The sequence below is a fragment of the Vipera berus genome (assembly GCF_964194415.1).
Source record: "Vipera berus genome assembly, chromosome: 1".
NCBI classification, from domain to species: Eukaryota; Metazoa; Chordata; class Lepidosauria; order Squamata; family Viperidae; genus Vipera; species Vipera berus.
In genome coordinates this window covers 94,667,492-94,693,339 of record NC_138202.1, presented here as the reverse complement: position 1 = coordinate 94,693,339, position 25,848 = coordinate 94,667,492, and the positions used below count along the sequence as shown (strand labels likewise).

Genomic DNA, 25,848 nt, shown 5'->3' with positions numbered 1-25,848 from the left:
GTGAGATGCAGTTTTGTGATTTTTGTTCATCCAGAGACATGTCTAGCATTATGTCCTCCAGTACTTGCTGGTCACCTTTGTTGTCCAAGGAATATGTAGGAACCTTCTTCTAGAAACACAGCTCAAATTTTCTTTCTAGCTTGCTTTTTTATAGTCCAACTTCCACAACCATAGATAGCTGGGGGGAACACAATAGAGTGGACTAATGTACATTTCGTTGGCAGGCTGATGTCCATGCTTTTCCATATTTGGCTCATGTTCATCATTGCGGTGTGACACAATACAATCCCAACATTTTATTTCTGGGCTGCATTCACCACTTTAAATGATCTGCGACCCTAGGAAAGTGAAATTTTCCATGCATTCTATTGCTGCGCCATCAGTTTCTATTTTGATCTTTCTGTTCCTTGCAGTGGCCATGAGCTTGTCTTTTTGATGTTCAGAAAGAGACCAACATTCTCAATTTCTTCTTTGATTTTCTTGATCAGATGTTCTAGGCCTTCTTTGGTTTCTGAGAGGAAAGTTGTATCATCAGTATATAAAAGATTGTTGATGTTTCTTCCTCCAATCTTTACCCTGATTTTTGATTCTTCGAGATCTAGCTTCCTCATGATGTTTTGGCATACAGATTGAATAAGAAAGGGGAGAGAATGCAACCTTGTCATAGTTCTATGTTAAACTAATTGTAACTCCATATGATGTTCACACAGTAGCTTCCTGATTTGTGTACGGTGATTTCACCAACTTGATGAGATGTGCTGTACCCCCAGGTCTTGTAGGCTCTCCATAGCTTTTCATGATCAATATAATTGAAGGCTTTCTTGTAGTCGATGAAGTACATATGATTTTTTTTATTTTCCCAAGATTTTTCCATGACCGAGCACAGATTTGCAATATGATGTCATAACCCCTTCAGAAGTCAGTTTGGACATCTGGTAATTCCCTTTTGATGATTGGTGCTAGACATTGTTGTATAATTTTAAGTAGATTCTGGTTGATGTGAGGGATGAGAGCAATTGTGCGATAATTGGAGCAATCTTCAGAGTCACCCTTTTTCGGCAGTGGAATGAACACTTGAGCGTTTCCGATCCTGTGGCCAGGTGTTTGTTTCCCAAATTTTCTGGCACAGATCTCTAATGACTTTGGATGATACAGGTCTCAGTAATTTTGCAGGGATGGTGTCAGCACCTGGAGTCTTGTTGTTGGGAGTTGGTTCATCCCCTATATGACCTTTTTCTCAAAGGTGGCTTGTTCTAGTTCTACTTCTCTTTCCTTATCATCCTAAGGCTGGGCCCCTTTGCTATCTGCATACAGGTCTTCTGTATATTCTTGTTGTCTATTCTTGATGCCTTTTTGTCAGACAGTTCTTTCCTTTGCTTTTTTTTTTAAATAATGCCTTTATGAGCAATAAGTGGTGCTCAGATCCTTTTGACTCGCATAAATGCATTCCTGGCGTAAGCTTTCATGTAGTCTGCTTCAAGCTGTTTACATCGCTCATCTCAGTAAACTTCATTGTCTTCCTTGCTTCCCTCTGGAAAGCTGCGTTCAGTTTTCTTGCTTCTTCCCATCTGCCTGCTGCCTTGGCTGTTTTTCTTTGCTCAGCTCTTTTTATTTTTATTTTATTTTATTTTAATTCCATTTATATCCCGCCCTTCTCCGAAGACTCAGAGCGGCTTACAAGCTTAGCAGTAGCCTTCATTCTATGTATATGGTTTCATCTGAGAGCTATTTGCACTTTTTCTCTGGCTTCCTATATGGTATGTGTTGTTCTGCAATTCCAGTAATGGTCAATTGAATTTCCTGCCATAGTTCATCAGAAGTCTTCTCAGCAGTGTCCAGTAGCTGAAACCGATTTGTACATATAGTAGGGATTTTGGTGACATCAGACTTCTTTGGAGGCACTGCCTTTTTGATGGTGCATAGTTTGATTTTAATCTTTGCCATCAACAATTCATGATCTGAACCGCCATCAGCACTTGGATATGCTTTAACAGCAAGGACTGAACTGGTCCATCAATGACTGCATAGGGTGAGGTCCAAGTGTATAAGTGGCGCTTGTGCTATTTGAACATCTGTTCATGATCCTAAATCATTTTTCTTGGCAAAATTGTACTAAATGACCACCTGCATTGTTTCTCTCACCTAATCCATAATAACCAGTGATGCCTGCCTCTGCTTGTTTGCCAACTTTTGCACTGAAGTCACCCAGAATGTAAACAGTTTTCTTTTTTGAGCACTTGTGTCAGAGTTTCTTGGACTATGCCATAAAAGCCCTCTGTTTCAACAGCCATTGGGACATAGACTTGGATAACTGTAATGTTAGAGACACTTGGCATGAATTCTGATAGTAATAATTTGGTCATTGACAACTGAAAAACTTTCCACTGCTCTAGCAAGTTTCTTGCTTACAATAAATGCCACTCCATTTGTTTTCTTAGTATCATGTCATGAATAAAAGACAGTGAAATCCTCCGACTGGAAAAAGTCATTATCTGACCACAGGAGATTAATTTCCAACCTGATCGTCTCTCATTTGACAATATCGAATTTACTCTGACTCATTCCTCTGACATTCCATGTGGCCATCCGGTGTATCTATGTACCACAGAGACATTTGCTTATGCCACTGGCTGCCTCAGCAACTGGGAATCCTGTTGTCCTATTGTTGGGCACCCTATCTGACATGTCTGAGATCTTTCCATAAAATTTTCTTGGCAAGTCTTTTGCGGATTAGATTGTCAGGTCTTTCTCCAACCCTGTAACTCACTTTTTGATAGCTTACAGAAACAGCAACTGCCATGGTCCTTGTTAACCCAGGCGACGACCGATCTGGTATAGGATTCTTTTTCTGTTGTCTCATTATGTTAATGGGTTTGTGGATACTCTTAGTCTGGATATAAATGGAATTAAAATAAAAAATAAAAATAAATAAAATACTGGCTGGATAGCTAGGAAGGGGGTTCTATTCCATCCTCTTCGTCGTTCCGAAGGCCTTGGGAGGATGGAGTGCAATTTTCAACCTAAAGGGGTTGAACTCTTATCTTGCATAAAAGAAATTCAGGGTGCAAATGGTATAGTCCATCTTGGCCAGCATCTGGAGGGGAGACGTCCTGACATCTGTCAACCTCATGGAAGCATACCTCCACATCCCCATCCTTCCCGACCACCGGAAGTTCCTCAGGTTCTGTTACACAAACCACCATCATCAATACAGAGCCTTACCATTCGGCCTCTCGTCAGCTCCAAGAGTATTTACAAATATTTTGGCGGCACTGGCTACGCATTTGAGGTCAGTTCCAGTACGCATTCAGTGCTACCTGGACGACATCCTCATCCAGTCCCTTTCTGTTCAGACGGCTCAATTAGACCTGGCCTTGTCTATCAAGACCCTCCAAGACCATGGGTTCTTGGTGAACTTTCAAAAGAGCCAGACAGTTCCCTCAACCCGCCTTCTTCGCCTGGGTGCGGTCATAGACACAAAACTATGCAGAGTCTATCTATCTTGGGAACGTCAGGACAGCATCTGAGCCCTGGTCCTCCAGGTCCAAAGGAAGCGTGTAGTTACACTGGCCATTCTCTCCTAATTGTTAGGGAAGATGGTTTCCTGCATGGCAATAGTGCCATGGGCCATACTACACTCCAGGAACCTGCAATGGTTTTTGCTCCTGTTTCAGAGACTGGGCACCAGCTCCTCCAACCAAAGGGTAAGGGTTCCGTCTCAGACCCTAAGATCCCTCCAGTAGTGGACCTCCCCAACGGTAGCCAGAGGCTCATTATTCAAGGAGCTCGTTTGGCTCACCCTAACTACGAATGGCAGTTTGTTCTGCTGGGGAGCACATCTAAGGTCACAGTTGGCTCAGGGCCGGTGGTCCCGGTCTGAACTGAAGCACAACATAAACTTGTTGGATCTCAGAGCCATACATCTGGCCCTACGCCACTTCCCCAACAAGGTGGTGAGACAACGTCCTGGTCCTCACAGACAATGTGGCGGCGAAAGTCCATGTGAACTGGCAAGGGGGTACCCGTTCCAGGTCCCTTATGGCCGAGGCCCAGTTGTTGGGATCCTGGGCAGACCAACCTCTTCTCCCTCAGGGCCGAGCACAACTTGGGAGAGGCAAATCAGCAGGCGGATTTTCTGAGCAGTTTGACAGTGGATCACTCTGAGTGGCACCTGCATCCCGATCTCTTCGGGGAGATATCGGAGAGGTTTGGTCATCCAGTACTGGATTTGTTCGCTTCTCCGGTGAACTCCCAGCTTCCAAGGTTTTTCTCCCGGTTCCCCTGTCCAGGGGCAGAGAGAACGGATGCCCTCCGCAGTCCATGGCCTGTGGGCTTGCTATATGCATTCTCACGTCTCCCTCTGATCCCAGCGGTCATCCGCAAGATACTGCAAGAACAGGCAGAGGTGATATTTGTTGCATCACACTGGCCAAGACGGCCATGGTTGGCCGACCTCGTGGGCTTTTTCATCTCTCCCCCATGGGGGATTTCTCCAGGTCGCATTACACTCAGCCAGGGAGCTCTGCAACATGCAGAACCCCAGTGGCTCCAGTTAACCGCCTGGCACTTGAACGGCGGCTCCTGGTGCATGAGTCCTATTCGACGGGCGTAATTGCGATGATTCAGGCCTCCAGACGGCCTACAACAAACAGAATCTATGACTCCACTTGGAGAAGTTTCTGTCACTGGTGGGCAAAGAACCAGTTAGATCTCTCGGCTATTACCATTCCAAGGATTTTGGACTATTTATTGGAGGGGCTCAACAAGGGTTTGGCACCCAATACTATCCGCAGACAAGTGGCGGCTCTATCCACGGTACTTACATGTGGTAATTCAGAGCCATTGGCTCAACATCTTGTGGTACGCTCATTTCTCAAGGAAGCGACCAACACCAAACCACCCGTGGTTCACCGGTATCCCTCTTGGGATTTGCTGCGGGTCTTGCAGGCCCTTACCTTACCTCCATTTGAACCCATCAGAACCTGTACACTGCGGTTCTTGACAATCAATGTAGCCTTCTTGATAGCCATCATGTCGGCTAGACGCATTTTTGAACTGGCAGCTCTCTCTATCAGAGAGGACTTATGCGTCTTTCATGATGACAGGGTGGTCCTTCGATTGGATCCCTCCTTATTCCAAAAGTCAAAACCTTGTTTCACAGGATGCAGGAGGTAATTATGCCAGATTTTTGTCCTCATCCATTTCATAACTTGGAACATCAATGGCACGCCCTGGATGTCCACAGGGCCTTACACCACTACTTTAAGCAGACAGCATCCTTTCGCAAGTTGGAAGCCCTCTTTGTTTCCTTTCAACCTTCTACTTTGGGGCAGAAGTTTTCTGCCTCTACTATAGGCAGGTGGATCAGGGCTTGTATTGCAGGGGCATACCAATTACATTCACTGTCTGTTCCAAGTCATATCACTGCTCACTCCACTCACAGTGCTGCAATTTCCACGGCATGGGCGACACAGGCGTCCATTGGGGACATTTGTAGGGTGGCAACATGGTCTTCGCCTTCCCCCTTCGTGAGGCATTATAAACTGTATAGGTTTGCCTCCGCGGACACAGGGTGGGACACAGGCCCAGACTGATTCCCTCCCATAGGGACAGGGCGGCTTTGGTATGTCCCATTCGTGGATTCTCCATCTATCATGCTGGAGAAGGGGCGTTGTGTTACCTGAACGCCTTTTCTCAGCATGATGATGGAGAATCTACACCCACCCCTTAGTGTCCGTCAGGTCCTGTGTCGGGTATGGGAGCCAACATGTCGGACTGTCGTCAATAGCTTCGCCTTCGTCGTGATTGGGAGGTATCCTGGCCCAGGAGAGGTGTGGCAAATTTGACAGACTTAGTCTAAATGGGCAGGAAGACAGAGTTAACCCATTTGTGGATTCTCCATCATCATGCTGAGAAAAGGTGTTCAGGTAAGACAATACTCCATCTAATGTAATGAGCTCCATTGGAATAAAAATTAGTATTAGATTCAATATAAATGGGAGCTATGAAAGTGAAAATGTTTAGTAACAGTGTTCAGAAGTACCCAATGATGACAGTTGTGTTTTAAGTGTATCCATTCCCATTCCACATATCTTAGTTATGTCAAGACTGAGTTACTTTAAAAAACTTTACATAGCATTGACTTTAAAGAATCGTTGAAAGTTGACTTGGCCTAAAATGTAAAGACAAGAATGTTAATATATATTATGCATGTTCAGTACTGACTAATATCTAAGGCCATAAACGGTGTAAAAGCAGTTAAGAATGACAAGATATACATCTTTGATCTGTTATCAGTATTATAAGTACTTTGCTATATGAAATACTAGCAGTCATTTTCTTGTTGATTTTTCTCCCCAGTTGGTAAAAACATTTTTATTTAGGCACCTTTTTGTCTCTTATTGATCTTGTAAAAATAGGAACGGCATTTCTCTGTCTCTATATTTCCAAATTATTTATTTTTATCTCACCATTATTAATTTCATAGATAAGTCAAAGTAGAGAACACACCTAATATTCCTTTGTCATCCTATTTTTCCCACAACAACCCTGTGCAATAGATTGGCCTGGCAGAGAGTAACTGGCCCAAAGCCACTCAACTGGCTTTCATGCCTAAGGCAGGACTAGAACTCACAGTTTCTAGCTTTGTGCCTTAACCTCTAGACCACAGGTCTGCAACCCGCGGCTCTGGAGCCACATGCGGCTCTTTCTCCTGTGGCTCCCAGTCCTCTGCCATGTGCAGTCCAGAAAAAAAAAGTGGGACTAAAAAAGTTCAACCAATCAATTCAAATATGCAGGGTAGGTGCATATCTCGCCTTGGCTCCACTCTTCAGTCAAACCCTGTTCTGTGCATGTGCGCATGTACGCACATGCGCACACATTTTTTGCGGCTCCCAGTTTTTCCTTTTGTGAGGGAACTGGTTCCGAGTGGCTGTTTCAGGTTGCTGACCCCTGCTCTAGACCAAACTATTGCATTGTGATTGAATATACAGTGATTTATAACAGTCATAGCTTAAGTGTTGCTTGTGTAATATATGATATACATATCTCTGCAAAAATGAATAATTACTGTGCTTTTCTTTAAACTAGGACCAACCGTACACCTATTATACTGTTATGTTGCAAGACGTAATTGGAAAGACTTTCCGACTTCTGGGGTATACCATTCAGTATGGGTGCATAGCCCATTGTGTATTAGAATATCTTGGAGGAATTGTGATGGTAAGTTAAAAGAAGTTAATTTTGATGATGAAAACAAATATGTTAATTTTCAATTTGTTACTCTTGAGTCTACTAACATCTTTGTATCAATCTCAGCAGAAGGCAGCATCTTTCTGATATGGCCTCAGAAACTAATTGAGATTAGGCCTGGTTAATAGTGCGATGAGAAACTAGCTTAGTATGAAGACTAAGTTAGATAGGAAGTTGAAAAAATATCCCAAAAGAACCAATAGAGGAGAATATTTGTAGGGCTAGTTGAAATGAAGGGTCCTTGTTGCTCTCTGAACTTGATTGTTTTCTTGCAGACGTTTCATTACCAGAACTAGGTAACATCATCAGTGCTAGTAGGGAGTGGGGTTTGCTCTTATTTTATGTTCTAGCAGCTTGCCCTGTCAGTTTTTGTGGGACTGGTCTTGATGGTTCTTTGATTGGGCTGTTTACTGTTAGCTTGTTTGGCAGTTCCTTGATAATCTTTATCACTATCTCACTTGGAAGATGTATTTTAGTGGTGAGAGGAGGAAGTAAAAGAGTCAATTATCTCTAGCATGGATTTGTGTCAAAGTAATATGTAGGTTAGATAACAGTTTTCTTGTAGAGCTGTCAAAGCTCATTTCAGAGATTGTAAGTTCTAGCAACATCTCTAGTAAAAGTCCAAGAACTTTGGAATCAAATACACAAATACTAATACAGTGAGGGGGAAAAATATTTGATCCCCTGCTGATTTTGTACATTTGCCCACTGACAAAGAAATGATCAGTCTATAATTTTAATGGTAGGCTTATTTTAACAGTGAGAGACAGAATAACAACAAAAAAATCCAGAAAAACGCATTTCAAAAAAGTTATGTTTTTGCCTCAAAATTTATTTATTTATTTATTTATGGATGGATGGATGGATGGATGGATGGGATGTGTATGCCGCCCTATCTCCCAAAGGACTCAGGGTGGCTAACAACAATAAAAACACAAAATACAAACATTAAAAGGTATTAAATCAAATTATCCCATAAATAGTCCGATTAAAAACACAAGAAAACAAAATTAAGAAAACCTCCCTTCCATCAATCCAGGTCGGCCTGTTGAAAAAGCCATGTTTTAAGGTCGCGACGAAAGGAATGGAGATCCGGGGCCATCCGGAGCTCCAAGGGGAGTTGATTCCAAAGGGCAGGTGCATTGAGTATCAAATTTGACGAGTTTCAAAGCAGTCAAAGTACCACTCCATATTGTTAGTAACATTAGTTTAAATTAATGAGATTGTTTTCCATGTACTCTTAGCTACTAACAAATATATTTTGGAGTCTTTGAAATAATTTGGAAATCTTAACTTTCTTTCTTTCTTTAGTGTACAGGGCCTTCAATGGAGCCTACAATTCAAAATTCTGATATTGTATTTTCAGAGAATGTTAGCAGCCACTTTTTTCGTATTCAAAAGTACGTTGCTCTAATTCTTTATAGTTTACCTGAACAAGTATTTGTATACTTTTTGCTAAGGAACCTGTGGCTTCCGTTATCATTTTCCATATTAGAATTATTCATACACTTTCAGATCTTCATTCTACAAAAATAAAGAATAACATTTTATGGTTGATGGAAGCTTTCTGTATTGTACTTTCATAGTGCAAATTTAAAGGTTATCTTGTCCTATTTTGTAATGGATAGCTAGAGATTATCATCAGGATGCAAAGTCAGAATGCAGTTATCTCCAGAAGTGTAAATACAATACTATTTTTAGTAGTTTATGGAGTACTGAATGTGTGCATAATGCGGAACACTGTGATAAAAGTCTGGGTTGCATGCATTAAGCCAAGCATTTACAATCAGATACTTATCGCTTTGGACAACAATTCAAACATAGCTTGTGGTGAACCACAAGACTTAAAAGTAACTGTGAAAATGAAATAGTTGTGTTTCCAAGTATAAGCTTATGTCCTAGAAGTCACCTTAGCTTTGTTTGAATTTTAAATAAGTTACTTCTTGCCAAAGTTTCCTTATGGTCATGGAATTATTACTGCCTATCAAAACAGGATATTTTATCTAGTACAGGGACCCCAACCCCCAGGCCGCAACCCACTACCGGGTTGTGGTCTATTCAGAATTGGGCCATGTGATTGGCTGGCTGGAGCTGCTAGTTGATCTAGTTGAGCTGGGTGGGTACATATGCTGGCCACCACTCACATGGGCCAGTTTATTTTATTTATTATTTTATTTATTTATTATATTTTTATACCGCCCTTCTCCCGAAGGACTCAGGGCGGTGTACAGGGCGATAAATATAAAAAACAGAATATAAAAGTTAAAATACAATTAAATATAATGCCCAAATTTAAAATTTAACACAATAATTAAGAACATGTTTAAAACCCCAACCCTAACCCATCAGACCAGGTCAGATTGCTCAAATAAATACGTTTTTAGATCGCGCCGGAAGGAGCGAAGGTCGGGGGCCATCCGGAGCTCAACCGGCAAGCGGTTCTACAGGTCTGGCACTCGCACAGAGAACGCCCTCCCCCTGGGGGCCACCAATCGGTATTCTTTGATCGGAGGCACCCTGAGGAGGCCCTCTCTGTGGGAGCGCACTGGATGGAGGGAAGTTGACGCCAGCCGCAGGTGTTGCCGTAGGTAATCCGGACCCATGCCATGTAGGGCTTTGTAAGTCATTACCAACACCTTGAATTTCACCCGGAGGGCAACCGGCAGCCAGTGCAGCTCGCGGAGCAAAGGTGTAACATGGGAGTATCGGGAAACTCCCAGTACAACTCGCGCGGCTGCATTCTGCACCAGTTGAAGCCTCCGAGTGGACTTCAAGGGCAGCCCCATGTAGAGAGCATTACAGTAGTCTAGACGAGAGGTCCCCTCCCCCAGCCAGGCCGCCAAGCCGCAATGGTTAGGGACTGCTAATCTAGTCTTTTGGTTGGCAGGTAAAAACAACTACCTTCCCATCTGTTGCCTAATACTGCAGCACTGGAATTCTCTTGCTCAGTAGACTAAAAGCAAAATAATCTGAAGTGCCTAGACCCTAGGCCCTAGAGGATGTGGGCTATATTAAAAAAAACTTTCTACCACATACCTGATTTGGGGTGAATTTTAAATTGTATTTTTCACTAACAAATTGCTAGATGCTGACTTTTCCTTATGGCCTTTCCATAGAGGTGATATTATCATTGCAAAAAACCCAGCTGACCCCAAAACAAATATTTGTAAAAGAGTAATGGGCCTGGAAGGAGAAAAAGTCTGTACAAGCAATCCCACAGATTTTATAAAGACCCACAGTTACGTAAGTATTAATTTTGCTTTCAAATTTTTCCTGTCTTGTAGTGGCATTTTTGTTTTCATGCTTTTAATTAGATTTCATATACTATAAACGAATTTCCTGCATTTTTCTCCCTCTAGTCAGCCTTTTGCAAAATTTCTTTTGAATCCCTCAGAAAAGAACTGAAATACAATACAGAGACTGTAGCGGGGGGGGGGGAGAAACATGAACAGAAACAACCCTGCATCAGCACTGTTTTGCACTAATTGCAATCTTAATGACAATGTGAAACATCTTAGTATATTAAGAGTTCAATCTTTATGTCCTGGTTTCTTAATATGACAGATGTTTAACTTTTAAATTTTCCAGTCGCTTTAGTTACGTATAATGTTCACCTCTTTCACTTATGATCATTTAATTACTTATTAGCTTTGAACTTTTTAGAAAAGTAAATGGAATAGGTTCTTTATATGAAATAATAGGCTGAACATTGGATGGGAATTAGGAACATTGTAGCCCTCCAAAATTAGTCAAGTAGTTAGACAGTTTTAGTCGTAGTCATTCTTTTGTGTACCAGAGACTACACAAAAAAATTAAAGATTCATCTGCTGGTTGCTGTTATTAATAGATCATTTATTGGAGGGTTTCCAAATGTAGTTTCCTGGTAGTGATGTGGACAACTTTGCTGACGATGGCTGGATTTAATACATAGAACCTTGTACAATACATTATTTGAGTGAACAGGATATTGAAGGAAAAATGTGGAATACATCAGCAGCATGTTGTTCATTTTATAAATATAATACAGTATGATATAACACAAATCTGTTCTTTTAAACCTTGTTTTAACCTCTTCCTTCCAATCATGGTGGTATTATTTTTTTCTTTACTAATGGTGGACCTGTCTTTTTTTATTTTAACAGTTTCAGCTGTTTAACATTACATCTGATGAAGTTAGTTCCCAAAGTCTTAAGGTGTTTCTTGTTCTTCTACATGCATTTTTTCTATAAAATATAACTTTGGTTTTTAATATATAATTTATGCATATGTTTAAACCAGTTTTTAAAAAACTTTTGTAGACATAGGATTGAAAAGTACTTAGCAGCAAAAGATGTTAAAGCATACATCAAAAGTTTAAATAGCTAGTATGATTTACTCTAAATCAAAGTATATTTACACATTATACTCTGAATAGCAGAGTTCAGACATTAAATAAAATAAATTTTGGAATACTTTTGTTGTTTTACAGTACTTTCTTGTGCACTAATCACAATCTTTAGAACAGTATACATAAAGAACAAAAACATTTTATATATGCTCGTGATTGAATAATATATACATTGTATTTTGTTTACTTAATATTTATTCAGTTCCCATTGCCATTTACAAACGAAAGTTGTTGCTTGAATAGAAGAGACATGTCATTTACTGCAGGCAAGACCTACATTAACGAAACTGTTTTATGCAAATAAGTGATAAAAAGCTGATAAACAATTTCATTTCTCAGCAACATTTTACTGATGATCAATTACGGCACACTCTTAATGCCCTAGCAACAGCTGATAGAGAAAAATGTTTACTCTATGATGAAGTTAAATTCATTCTGGAGATGAGGTGCGCCATTATCCTGTGGCTATATCTAAAGCTAACAGTCTGAAAATTGTGCTATGTTTGAGAACAGGTCTCACTCAGCAGTTTGTTATAACTATAGATTAATTAGCCTTTAATAATCAATACTTAATAGGATGTAGACAAGTCATTACCTTTATTTCAGTATTTTGGAAAATATTCCAATTTAAATTGGAGCTGAAGCAAAATTTTAAAAAAATCATATCTGAAGAATCACCTATCTGATAATCACAGAACTTTCAATTTGCAAACAAAATATTATGTCCTTTCTCTAGGAATAAAACCCTCGAAATTTCAGGCAGTTCAGTGTGTGAGTGAAAAGAGAGTATGACAGATTGGTATAGGGCAGGGGTAGGCAGTGTTGGCTCTTTTATGACTCGTGGACTTCAACTCCCAGAATTCCTGAGCCAGCATGGATATATGGTATATAGGGAAAGGAAAGCACCTGCATCCTTCCCTTTGCCTATGCCTTGTGAAAAATGAGTGAGTGGGCTCTTAAAAGGAGCTGTACAGGTAGTCCTTGATTTACAACCATTCACCTTTAGTTACCATTTGAAGTTACAACAGCACTGAAAAAAGTGACTTAGGACCATTTTTCACAGAATGCCAGGATTCAGGATTCGACCACAGAGCCACAATAAGCCAAGTGGTATCTGAAAGTCTTAGACAGGATGAAGAATGGGGCTGGGAGGAGAATGTGGAGAGTCTTATTTTGCCTGTCTTGCACGGCCTCAATATTACATAGAGTGGCTGAAGAAGACTGGCAGCTAAGTACTGATAGTGAGAGGCAATTGAATGAGACAACAGTTGAGCAGAGGTGGGAGAAAGACCAGAAGAATGGCCATTTTGGTGGCCAGAGAACTGCTTCTGGAGGACCTCCAAAAATATGAAAGCCAGAAGAGACCAGCATTGCAAATAATCCAAATGATCAGTTCCAAACAATGTAGATATTGCCCCATATCAATAAGGGCAATAAAAATCCAGAGAGAAACCTGGAGATCTGAACAGTATTATACCTGATTACGTCGCCTTACCAACAGTAGATCCTTATTGGTGTCAGAGCATACGTATGGATAGGAATGAAATCAGACACATAGACAAGTTTATACAGTGCTGTGTATTACTATATAAGCTTAGTGCAAAATATATTTTCAAGACTCTTAGTGAATAAGTATGTATCTAAAGCGAGTAAGCATGAATATGTACAATATTTACAATATATCTAAGTATAAAGGTAAAGGTTCCCCCGCACATGCGTGCTAGTCGTTTCCAACTCTAGGGGCCGGTGCTCATCTCTGTTTCAAAGCCGAAGAGCCAGCGCTTGTCCGAGGACGTCTCTGTGGTCATGTGGCCGGCATGATTAGACGCCAAAGGCGCACGGAACGCTGTTACCTTCCCACCGTAGTGGTCCCTATTTTTCTACTTGCATTTTTACGTGCTTTCGAACTGCTAGGTTGGCAGAAGCTGGGACGAGTAACAGGCGCTCACTCTGTTACGCGGCACTCAGGATTCGACCTGCCAAACTGCCTACCTTCAGATCGACAAGCTCAGCGTCCTAACCCACTGAGCCACCGCATCTATCTAAGTATATAGTCTACTAATAAAAATTAACCAAAGTATTTAAATGTTTATTCCTTCACTTTATAAGACCAGTACTCAGCTGCTAGTTTCTTCCTCATTCCACTTTTGCTTATATCGGTAAAGAGTTAGAAATTCTAATAATCTCTCTCCTTAACACATTCATGGCCAGATATCTAGGACCTGAACCACATGGAGTCTAACAACAGTCTGGATTCCCCCTGGCTCTTTTTGTAGGTTCATTCTTAGGCTTTAGCTGCTCCAAGCTCCTTCCTAGTTCTCCCTGTCTGTGGATCATCTAATCCTCATTCTCTCAGCTGTCGCCTCTTCTGTTCCATGTCTGATCACCTCTCACTCCAATTGCATCTCCCACCACACAAAGAAGACCCCTCCGCCCCATTCTGTCTACCTACTGTGGCTTCTTTTATACTTCTTTCTTTTGAAATCTACAGGCCAGCTTGCAAGTGGTTCTACCGTAAGAGTTCAAACTTTTTTTCCCTTTACTGTGGAATTGCCAACATATCCAAGCTGTGCACCTGACCACCACAGAGAAAAAAAAACCTGACCTAGACAGTTGGATGTAACATTTTCTTCTTTCAGGAAAGTTCATCTTTCCACAGTTGGTGCTAGGAAAAATATTAGCAGAGGAGATGGCAGCTGTCCAGTCAACTGGAATCAATGAGCACATGAATTGGGGGTTATGGATGGACAGAGGAGAGTAAATAAGTTAAGGATTTCAAAAGTCAGAATTATAGGATAAAGAAAAATACAAAAGAAGACAACTGAAAAATAGAAAACAAATTGTAACACCAATAGTTCTAGTTTACAGTGTAAGAAAGCTATATAAGATGATGGATACTATATAAGATTAGAATAAGAGCAAAAGTAAGGCAAACCATTCAATGTAGAATCAAATTTATTCTATATCAATTTATTATAATAAATGACATTTTCCTAGTGGGTCTGTGTCTTGTCTGAGTCCATCCACCCCTGAACCAAGACATGGATTGTTTAAAAACAAGTATGCTCAACCTGTTATTTATTTTTTTTATTTTTTATTTTAATCCCATTTATATCCCGCCCTTCTTCGAAGACTCAGGGCGGCTTACAATTTAAAGCACAAACCAATGTGCTTAGCAATAGCCTTCATTCTATGTATATGCCTGCTTATTAGGGCTTTCGGGGGCCCCCCAAGCCTAGGGGTGGGGATTGCACAATTAATATAATCTCTGTGATAAGATCTGTTAAATTTTCAGGTCAGGTTTCTTCAATCTGGATGCCTAGCAGAAGTATAGATTTCTAAATTTCCACATCTGCATGATTATTGCTGATAATCCTGTGAGCTAAAGCTCATGTCTGAAGGGCATCTAGATTACAGAAGGTTGTGCTAGGCATTATCAATTCTTATTTAAAGGTGGGAAGAGAATCACAAGGGACTTGGGTTTCCTATGTCTAACTCATGATTATATGGACAATAACTGGAGCACAGCTTTCATTGGTCAGTGGTTTAGAATGGGAAGAGAAATAATTTAGCATTGAACAGGACATTATAAAAGAAGGAACCCAAATTTGCTTACATTGGTAGAAGCTAATTTTTTTAAAAAATTAGACACTTGGAAGATTTCGAAGAGGATTACTGATAAGAACTGTATTTTTTTTTCTACTTACATATGCTGTGAATGATGTGAATTTCAGACCTTCTGGGCAGTTGCAGTGGCAGATAAAAGACATTTTCACTTTTATAGAGCCGAAAACCTCCAAGTATAGAGGAACTAATGAATGGATTGGCTCCTCAGAACTCCTCTCCGCATCAAGGAGAGGTCAAGGCTCACCCACAAGTTTGCTCCATATTGACTCCTCATCCAAAGAGATTGTAAAAAATGCAATCTTCAGAGTTCTGGGAAGGGGGAGACAGCTTGTCTAAGTCACAATTTGGTGTCTTCAAAGAGTCACTGTGTTTGCCCATTTCTTCACTTAACTAACTTAGGAAGTTGCTTATTATTGATTTATTAGAAATTAACAATCTTCCAAAGTCAGGATTTTATTACACAGAGAGAATCTCATTCTGCCTTATATGAAAGAGCTTCATATAAATCTAAAAATTAGAAAGCTTTAATTTTTGGAAAATCGCAGAAGAGGAACTATAATGTGGATTTTGGAAAGTTAAGTTAAGGATCTAGGTAGACTTGAATGGATATTTCCTATGAGGAATTTAAAATTTTATAAATAAACGTATAAAAAAATTGAAATTAATGTAAGAAATTCTCCTGTGGGAGTTTTGCTGATTGGAAAATAAACAGATGATTAGAAGGGACTTTAAAAGTTGACTAGAGGGAACTAGACAGAATTAAATATAATTAAATGGGAAGTAATTCAGTAATGGAGCAATACTATTGACTATAGAAGAAATTAAGGCTCTTTAGGAACAATGTATTCAGAAACTACTTGCTTGATACTATAATACAGGATATAAAGTACAACAAATTCTATTGAACAAAAAAGAGGCTGAGGCTGATTTGAATCTGGATTTGAACTTTAAAAAGCCATATTACGAAAGTCACATGGAAGAGATGACATGATGGATTTACAGTGTATTTAATTATTAATGGGATATAAATAATCAGGAGAATGATTTGGAATTTTTTTAAATCTTGGATTTACAAAAAGTGTGTTAAAAACGAGCCAAAGAGAAAATGATAAGAAATCAAAATATAGGATTTTATTTGACAGGATTAACGATCAAGGTTTTTAAAAGCAAGCAGGACTATAAGGTGAAATTTGACAGAGATTAAAATATGTATGTTGTGGTTTCGGATAGCTATTAATGAGATTTCTTTTGAGCCAGGACCAAATGACAAGGCTTTAAAGATCTGTTTGTAAGTGGGAAGAGATTTATTTTATTTCTTAAAGAAAGTGATTGAATTATAAAATGGATTTGTTTCAAGGTTAAAATATCTTATCTTACTATTTCTGGTAGCTCTCAATAGACTTGTTGATTAGTACTGAAAGATGTGTTTTTACAAATTGATTACTGACAAGGGAATAAGAGGTGTTTTTTAATTGAAATATTAGAGAAGGTGTTACTGAAATGGTTTATACTTGTCTGGAGGGTGAAGGAGTCATCTTTTATATATTTTTTTCTATCTCTTTGCATCTTTTTTGTTACTTTTTATATTTTTCTGTTTGTAGTAGTGTTTTATCTTTGGATTTATAAACTTTAATACAATTATTTTGACTCAGGCTGTTCTGTTAACTTCAAAACTAAGCCAACCCTTTATCCCTATCCATTATTGTCCTAATGCTATCCATTAGGTATTTAATTCCTTGTGGACTGGTTGTCAGATACATTTTCCCAACATGTTTAATGCTCTCTGGTTATGTTGGAAATTGTATTTTGTCTTTATGATTTCCTAATGCCTTTGTAATAATAAGCCCCTCCCCTCCTCACAGACATCATCTGGCTTTTTAAAGTAGGTTCTTCATGCTATTAGGAATGTGTTAGTAGCGCCTCCAGCTGATTGCTAGGGTTTGAAGATACTTTATTTTCTAGACTTGTGTAAACTGTTTCGTTTGACACACACCTTTTTTTAAGGTAATGGTAGAGCAAAATATTAGGGAGGACCTCTTTCCCTTGGGAACGTTATGGATGAAGTTGGGGTTGGCATTTGAAACCGACTTGTGAATTTTTCTCAAAGAAGGATGCAGGGAGTCGTTTCTTAAATATACCCCCACCTGGAAGCACATGTAAGCCTGCCCCTTAAGTTGGTATTAATCGTATTTCCCTTTTGCTTTTGAGAAATGTGTAGGGATGGTAAAATATCTGGAATCACCATCTCAAAGTACTAACGGATGCATTGCTGTTTAGAGGATAAATGGCGTTTGGATTTGTGTCCACCACCACCACCACTTCACAAGAGCCAGTCTTCTCATCTCTTTTTGTCTCTTGTTCTGCCTACAACACTCAAAAACCACTCTTCACTCTTCCTTATCTTGCCAACTTCCAACCAACCAATCTTCCAGTGCCTGTTTTTTTCCAGTTTCAAACCACTTAGCTGTTCCATCCCCACCAAATTTTCCATTCCCCCCCCCCTTGTTCAGTCCAGTTCATCTCATTCTGCCAACCCAAATTTCCTCTCCATGATTCACCTCTTCCTTTCATTTTGATCTTGCCCTCTGGGACAAGGAGGAATCATTTTTAGTTTTTATTTTCATTCATTTTAGAAATTCATCTCCAAGTTCTAAAATGTTTTAACTTCACAGTATATACAAGTCCACAGCTGCTGTTGTGTTAGTATGATTGATATAAAGGAATTTCTTTATGGCTGAATTCCTAGCATGTTGTTCATATGTGGTCCATATTAAAAGGCTTCTGTCACATTGTAAGGTCACCATTATTAATGTTTAAATTATAAGGAGGGATTGGCTGGTTTGTGATGGTCACTAATACAATATTGTGTTGTGAATCCTGCCTGCACATAGAATGAACTGTGATATTAATTAGAACTTTGACAAGTCTTCTCTGATAAAATGACGAGATTATTCGTAATTGATGTCACAATCAATTACCATTTAGTTCATCAGAAGCTTACTAACTGGTCTAGCCTTAGTGCTGGCCCCAGGATGTTGATGAGTGTGTGGCTGCCCTGCTCATGCTATTACTGTGACATAGAGCAAGATTTTCAGTCAACATCCTAAATTAACACTCTTAAAATCTATTAAATAAATGAATGTTACACTGGCCTAACCTAACATCTCCATTTGGAGATTTTTGTCTGTGTTGCAGTGTTTTGGGGAGCCTATGACAATATTTATTGGGTTTCCTCCCCCTGAATCTAAAAGTGTAAAATTATTCATTTACTGCAATCATATAAAGAATGAAACTAGGCTGTATTAATTGCACTGCTTTTCACCTACATATTTGTTCTTTAATTTTAATATTTCTCAGGTACCTAAAGGACATGTTTGGTTAGAAGGTGATAATCTCAAGAATTCTACAGATTCCAGGTGTTATGGTCCTGTTCCATATGGATTGATAAGAGGACGAATTTGCTTTAAGGTATATTCCTGCAATCTAAAATGTGTTAATTTAACAGTTGTTATAGTCTTTGGGCTTAAGCTATGACAATGAGACATGTTCATTAGCTAGTGAAACACAGGGACCAGGGTGTTAAAATGTTACAAAGAACATGATCTTCTTAAACAAGATTGTGTTTAAGCCTTTACAAAGTATTAGTTAAGTATCTACCTATATAAAAATATGCATGCGGGCGTGCGCACACACATACACACACAAAATCTCTCTCCTCTCAACAATCCTTTGTTTGATTTCCTTTTTTCACATATAAAAACAGCAGTATGTTGAACCGTCATTTTTTTATTTTGCAGCAAACGTAACAATACTAAATATACTAGTTTGGATCCAACAATTCACACAGTGGGGCTTCCCACCCTGCTTCCCAAATATTACAATGTCTTCCTTGGTAGCATATATGATATAATATGTAGAAAAACGGTGACCTGCCTTATGCACAAGGGGGCGGGCTTTTTCACTTCCACAACAGGTACTACAATACTGCTCATTCCACACCTTCAGCGGCTCCACTGCTTGCTTCTCTTCAGTTATTCCTACTGGCTACTGCTTTTCTTTAACCAGTTATTGATTTCTAAGAGAACCTGAACTCTAATTCCTTGTTTGCTTAGTTGATTCAGAAATCGTCAGCGAGGGATTTGCTAAAAGCTTTTCAGAAATCGAAGTATAAAATCTTCCAGATCAATATTTACATGTTCACAGTGTCAAATAACATAAATGGCTGTAGTATAAGGTTTTTCCTTATAGAAGCCCTCCTTTTCTTCCTCCATATCAGGCATGTGTAACATGCTTTTAGTGTGATTGATCATTTTATAAAAATGGTTTTATGCCATTCCCCCAAAACAGAACACTTTAATGATAGATATATTTTTAAAAATTATTTCAGCTTCCTGCCTCAGCCTGGGTGTATTCCATCTGTATTGTTTCTTATGCAATTGTAGTTAGCTGGTTAACTCTCATATCTCATAATATTTATTCACAATTCACCTATTTCTTTTAGATGAGTGTCTGCCTAAAGAGTACCAATAATTTTTTGATGTATGCAGAAAGAAAACAAATCCTCCATAACAGTCATACATACATCTTAAAGTAATGAGAATTGGTCATACATATGCAGATTATCTTAATTAAAATATTTAGCCTGAACAGAAAAAAACATGAGAATATTAAACCAATATAAACATTCTAATTTTCTAAACAATTTAATATATCATCTGAAATCTTCATCAATCACCATCGAGCATGTATTTTTGCTGTGACATGTATCCAGAGAAGCAGTAGAGATTCGAACTATAATTCATTCCAGATAATTCCAAATATTTTACTTATTAAATACATATTTCATTCCAGAAATTCTCCAACAGTGTAGTTTAAGTGAAGAGCATATGTAAGTCTTATCTGTGCTACTAGACTGTTTAAAATGTTCAGTTTACTGCATTAACACTTCAGTCGAATTAGAGAAAAGCTAAAGGATAACTGATGCTCAGTATGTTAAGTAGTTGTTTATTTTATTTTGCAGCTTTGGCCTTTGACGGATTTTGGGTTTCTGCGTTCAAGTCCCAACAGTCACAGGATTTGTAAAGACTAATTGATTTATGTTGTCATCTTTTTTTTAACCTTTTAAAAGTGATTTATATTTTTATATTCAATAAATAATGTATCATGATACAGGATTATCTGTAATTTTTAATTAAACAGAGAGCCTAAAAATTATCATATATCTTTTCTCTGAGAATTTTCAAATACATTCAACCATTTGGAATGCAAGAATTGAGCTATTCTTTAATATTCCAGCTATTTACAATACCAGCCGCATTGATGTATTTCCTGGATGGCACATCAAATAATTTCTATAACTAATGAACATGTGTCACAGTTTACTAGTGAAGCATCTTCAACTTCATTTTTGGAAACAGTGAATTTTCCACCACATCGGCACGTGAAAGAATAACAGTGATCATCTGTTGAAACAAAATAAATCAGCTTCAATGATTTCTCATATACCACTAAAATGCTTATATTGAACAGAACCTGAATTAAATATTTAAAGTAGAACAATAATATGCATAAGAAAGGGACCTATAGTATAATTTTATATTCCCACATGGAATGAAGTCAGGCAATACCACAAGAGAAAACATATTTTCAGTTGTGACAGAGAAGTTTGTAAATGCCTTGTGTAGTACAGCTTTTTGCTATTCCACAAAGCCTCCAGTTGTGGTTGAGAGACAAGTCTGTAAATGACTTGTGTGGTACAGCTTTTCCCTCAGCCTTCCAAGGGGTTAAGAGGCGAAAAACATGGTAAAATACCTGTAACTTAATTCACAGGTATGCTTACAATCGCTTGCATATATTTACAAAAAAATATTTTGCACTAGTAATTGAAAGATTTTCTATCAACATATCAAGTCAGTTAAATATCATATACACAATAAATCATTACAGAATGCAATTTGCTGCATACCAAAACCGTATCAAAGCTGGGACAGTAAAAAAGAACAATCAAAATGCACTAGTTTGTTATGACTAGAAAAGAATAATGAAGGGCAGTGATGCAATTATCAAGAACTGTTTCTTTTTACCAAGAGTAAATCTAAATTACTTAAAAGTATTTCATACTACACAAACATTTACCTGGTAGAATTTGCGCCAACAGGATGAGGTAATAATTATTGGTACGGATGATTTTAATAGAAAGTTAGACAATGCAATGAATGTGATTTCTAACACCTTCTGATTGACTTCATTTCTAAACAGAATAATCAGTTTCGGGGGGGGGGGGTCACAAAATTCTAAATACAAGTTTCTGGGGTGTAAACAAACAGCTGTTACCTCTACAACCAGCTTGTTTGCTATTCTGGCAGTGTTCATTTATACATTAATATTTCAGTTCACATATCAGGTGGCTTCACATAGCTTACTGTGATTCCAGGTCATATCTTCAAGTGAAATCTGAGTATCCACTGGACATCCTTGCTCTAACTCATATTCTATGAGAAAACAGAGAGACATCATTTTCAGCAGCATTACATAAGATAAAGGCTGTAAGTTCACCACAACATGCTGATTTATTTTCTGTTTTTTATTCATGAGCTCAAGAGGGCAAACACAGTGTTTTCTCTCCATAACAACTGCTCTGTAAGGTAGGTTGGATTGAGAAAGAGAATGGCTCTGTGGTTAAGAATGGAGAAGACAGTTCCAGGAAGTGAATGCAGTTCTGTCGAATTTAGTTTTAAATCATTTCTCCAAGAACTGCTCATGCTTTTGATACATAAATCTCAACATTTCCCATTCAATTATTTTTCTCCTGAAGCTTGTTAGCACACTTTAGCATTTGTATGCTTCTCCTTCTAGCTATCATCAGGAAGAACAATATCAATGAACAATACATCTTTATTCTAGATATTACATAAAATCAAAACATTGATGAAAAATATTTCTACCGAGACATAACACTGTAGGCATGTCAGATGTTTCCAACCACTGTATGCAGGTAAGTCTAAAAGAGAGGATAGTTTTTATTAAACTGTCTTGTTTAATATTTTTCATTTCTCATCAAATGTTTTTCATTTTTTTAAAAAAAGCGGATATATGTGCTTCCACAAATCTTTTTCTGGTTGCCAGCTCACCCATCTATCTGACTGCACTGCACTCTCAAGAATACTTTGGGTGGGTGGGTGAGTCAAAAACCCACTAAAGTAGAACCTAAGCTAACTCAGGTAAATCCAATGAATCAACATTTGTTTTGCTGAAAAACTAAAGTTTCTTCTCACACTTGGATGGGGGGGGGGGGGGTTGTACCACCTTGGAAATGTGCCTACCTGACTCTGACATGAGCTTTGGCAGTTAGCATTTGAGAAGCTTTGATGGCTTCTAATGCCCTGCTCTGCACGTAATCCAATGTGAGATCTTCTGGTTGAAGTTAAGATCTGGGGAACATCTGGGTTGGTCTTTACAGAGTCCTCAACTTACGACCACAATTGAGCCCAAAATTTATGTTAGTAATGTTTCTTGCCACAGTTTAATGTGAATCACTGCAGTTGTTAATAACATGGTTGCTAAGTGAATCTGACTTTGCCATTGACTTGCTTGCAAAAGATGATGACATAACCCTGGGACACTACAACTGTCATAAATATGTCAGCTGCCAAGGGTCTGACTTTTGATCATGCTGCAACAGTCCTCAGTGTGAAAAACAGTCATAAGTCTTTTTCAGTGCCATTGTAACTTCAAACAGTCGCTAAATGAACTGTTGTAAGTCCAGGACTATCTGTACTACTATCCTTACTGCATAGCATCATCACTGCCTAAGTAATGATGTTGGGTTAGCTGTTGTGTCTCCTAGGTTGTTAGATCTTGAGCACTTGAACTTCACTTTGAGTGACATAGAATCTAGGGCAATTCAGGAGTTCATGACTTATTGTGATATTGACTCAAGTTGTCAACCCACATGGGGGATTTACAGATGTTTTTTGTCTCCGGCAGTTGTGTTGTGATCTGGGAGTGGCCGTTAACGTCAATACCTTATTATAGTTGGATCATTCTCTCATTGTTTTTTGTTTGGCTGTTGCTATCTCACCCTGCAGAGTGACAGGGCTTGCTACATTGGTCCACTCCAGATGCCAAGGATCTGGTAAGCAGTTGGCCCAAGACTTTAGTAACATCCTGGGAAAGGCACATGATGAGGCCCTTGGATCAGATTGCTTCTATACAGTCTCTTGCTGTTTGTTAATCTCAGGGTGCTCTTTGGTTTTCCAACGAGTTCCAGGAGATGTTGTGGAATGGACATATATAACACCGTGGGAGGAACATGAAAGTAAACTAGACCAAGCATGAATAAGAGCCCATGCCAGCAATTATATTTCAGTTTTAAGAGCCGTCAAACATAGTTAATTCTTTAAACATTAAATTTGCAAATACTTATGCAGCAGCCTTGTTTAAGGTGACTCATTCCTTGCTGGGGAGAGGGGCAAGCCACAGGTTCTTCTGTATAGCCACTAGGAGAATATTCTGCCATCAAGAGCTCTGTTGGCACAGTGGTTAGAATGCACTATTGCAGGCTAACTGCCCACAGCTTGGAGTTTGATCCTGAAGAGGCTCAAGGTTGTCTCAGCCACCCATCCTTCCAAAGTTGGTTAAATGAAGACCCAGATTGTTGGGGGTAATATGCTTATATTGTAAACTTCCCAGAGAGTGCTGTAAAGCTCTATAGTGCATATATAAGTCTAAGTGCTATGAAGTCCAATCTTCAACTTTTTCTTACTAGGGAAGGTTGACAAGAAGATGGTTGAGCTACAGTTCCAAAGATCCCTGGACAATCCCAAAAATTGATTGTCTGGACATTTTTCAGCTGAGTTTTAGAGCAAGACATAGTACTGAGACACCATTCATCAGAATTATATATTTGCTATGGTAGAACTGGGATGCAGGGTGTTGCCATCATCCTCATTTTCACTTATTTATTGGCAGCTTTCAAAATAACAGATCATGATATCCTTATGGACTATCTACACTGTGTGCACAATTATTAGGCAAGTGAGTGTTTTGACCATATTTTCATACATATTTAATAATAATAATAATAATAATAATAATAATAGAAGAAGAAGAAGAAGAAGAAGAAGAAGAAGAAGTTGTTGGAAGGCACCTTGGAGGTCATCTAGTCCAACCCCCTGCTCAGGCAGGAAACCCTATACCATTTCAGACAAATGGCTGGCCAGTCTCTTCTTAAAAACTTCCAGTGTTGGAGCATTCACCACTTCTGGAGGCAGGTTGTTCCACTGGTTAATTGTTCTAACTGTCAGGAAGTTTCTCCTTAGTTCTAGGTTGCTTCTCTCCTTGACTAGTTTCCATCTGTTGCTTCTTGTCCTGCTTTCAGGTGCTTTGGAGAATAGCTTGGCTCCCTCTTCTTTGTGGCAGCCCCTGAGATACTCGAACACTGCTATCATGTCACCCCTCACCCTTTTCTTCATTAAACTACACATACCCAATTCCAACAACCGTTCCCTATATGTTTTAGCCTCCAGTCCCCCAATCATCTTTGTTGCTCTTCTCTGTACTCTTTCTAGTCATTGTGGAAATGATTGGTCCGATCCAATATAGGTTTGAACTGAAAGATGTTCTTTCCAGGGCAAGAAAGATTTCAAAAATATTTAGAGAGACTACTATAGTTTATCTTCCATATTTATATATAATGTTTCTTATGCTTCAGAAAGATCAGTATGTGCTAATAGATACTAATGTGTTTTAGAAGTTTGTGTGTGTATATACATACACTCATACAAAGAGAGATACATTTTTCCGTGGAGATTTAGACATATATATAAAATAAAAAACCAGGTTGATGCAACAATAGTATGTGATATTTGTAAGATAAAATAATCACAATTAAGATTAACAGCACACAAAGCACTATATAATACAAATACAAAGTGAAAAATGGGATGGTAGCTAGATAATTAACTCATAGTATCATTAACACTGGCAAATCTATTAACAAATTATTTGAGTTTTACAGTGTAATAATGGTTTTCTGACAAGATAATAGAGTAGTCTCCATAGAGGATGCTACTTTATCATTCACTACTTTGCATTCATAATTACATTTTCATATTTTAAGTGAACCATTAGTTTAAACTATTGGGATACCCTGCTTCCTCAAATTAAATAATAACAATAACAATTATTCAGTAAGATATGCTGCATAATTTAGTTTATAGTTTAATGAATAAGTATAGATATATGAAAGGTACAAGATGTATTGCAAGGATATCAAATGGATATAATATTTTAAAAGTTTAGAGATAAGAAATATATGGAAAAGGACTACATTCAACCTAGAATCCACATTAATATAAGGAAGAAATTGAGTTAGAACATTTAATTTGATCACACAATGCTGATCAAAGCAAGAGATTTATAAAGATTTACAGTACATACATTTCACAAGAAACTGATTCACATTTAACTAAAAGCATACATGATCCTCCTGACTGAATATGAAAGAAATATTCTAGATAGAACAAATGTTATACTGATGTTCTCCATTTTGGCGTATCCAATCTGCTACCACAGTAGTTAAC

General features: G+C 38.5%; 2 protein-coding genes across 3 annotated transcripts in view; one reads left to right on the top strand and one right to left on the bottom strand.

Annotated features, from left to right (window-relative positions):
- IMMP1L (inner mitochondrial membrane peptidase subunit 1) overlaps window positions 1-20,434 on the top strand; it is a 42,268-nt gene extending 21,834 nt beyond the window's left edge. Inside the window, exons 2-7 of one of the 2 annotated variants that reach the window (XM_081312966.1) lie at window positions 7,090-7,221; window positions 8,563-8,651; window positions 10,368-10,494; window positions 11,394-11,444; window positions 18,623-18,733; window positions 20,286-20,434. In XM_081312966.1, coding sequence (XP_081169092.1) covers window positions 7,117-7,221; window positions 8,563-8,651; window positions 10,368-10,494; window positions 11,394-11,444; window positions 18,623-18,733; window positions 20,286-20,354 — 552 coding nt within the window. In that variant the 5' untranslated portion in view covers window positions 7,090-7,116 and the 3' untranslated portion in view covers window positions 20,355-20,434. Of the gene's footprint in view, window positions 1-5,416; window positions 5,928-7,089; window positions 7,222-8,562; window positions 8,652-10,367; window positions 10,495-11,393; window positions 11,445-18,622; window positions 18,734-20,285 lie in introns of those variants that run through there. The other variant, XM_081312967.1, reaches the window with a different exon arrangement.
- Window positions 20,435-20,505: 71 nt separating this feature from the next.
- DNAJC24 (DnaJ heat shock protein family (Hsp40) member C24) overlaps window positions 20,506-25,848 on the bottom strand; it is a 55,237-nt gene continuing 49,894 nt past the window's right edge. The window contains exons 4-5 of the mRNA XM_081312968.1: window positions 21,688-21,756; window positions 20,506-20,727 (exon numbers count right to left, since the gene is read on the bottom strand). Coding sequence (XP_081169094.1) covers window positions 20,606-20,727; window positions 21,688-21,756 — 191 coding nt within the window. The 3' untranslated portion in view covers window positions 20,506-20,605. The remainder of the gene's footprint in view (window positions 20,728-21,687; window positions 21,757-25,848) is intronic.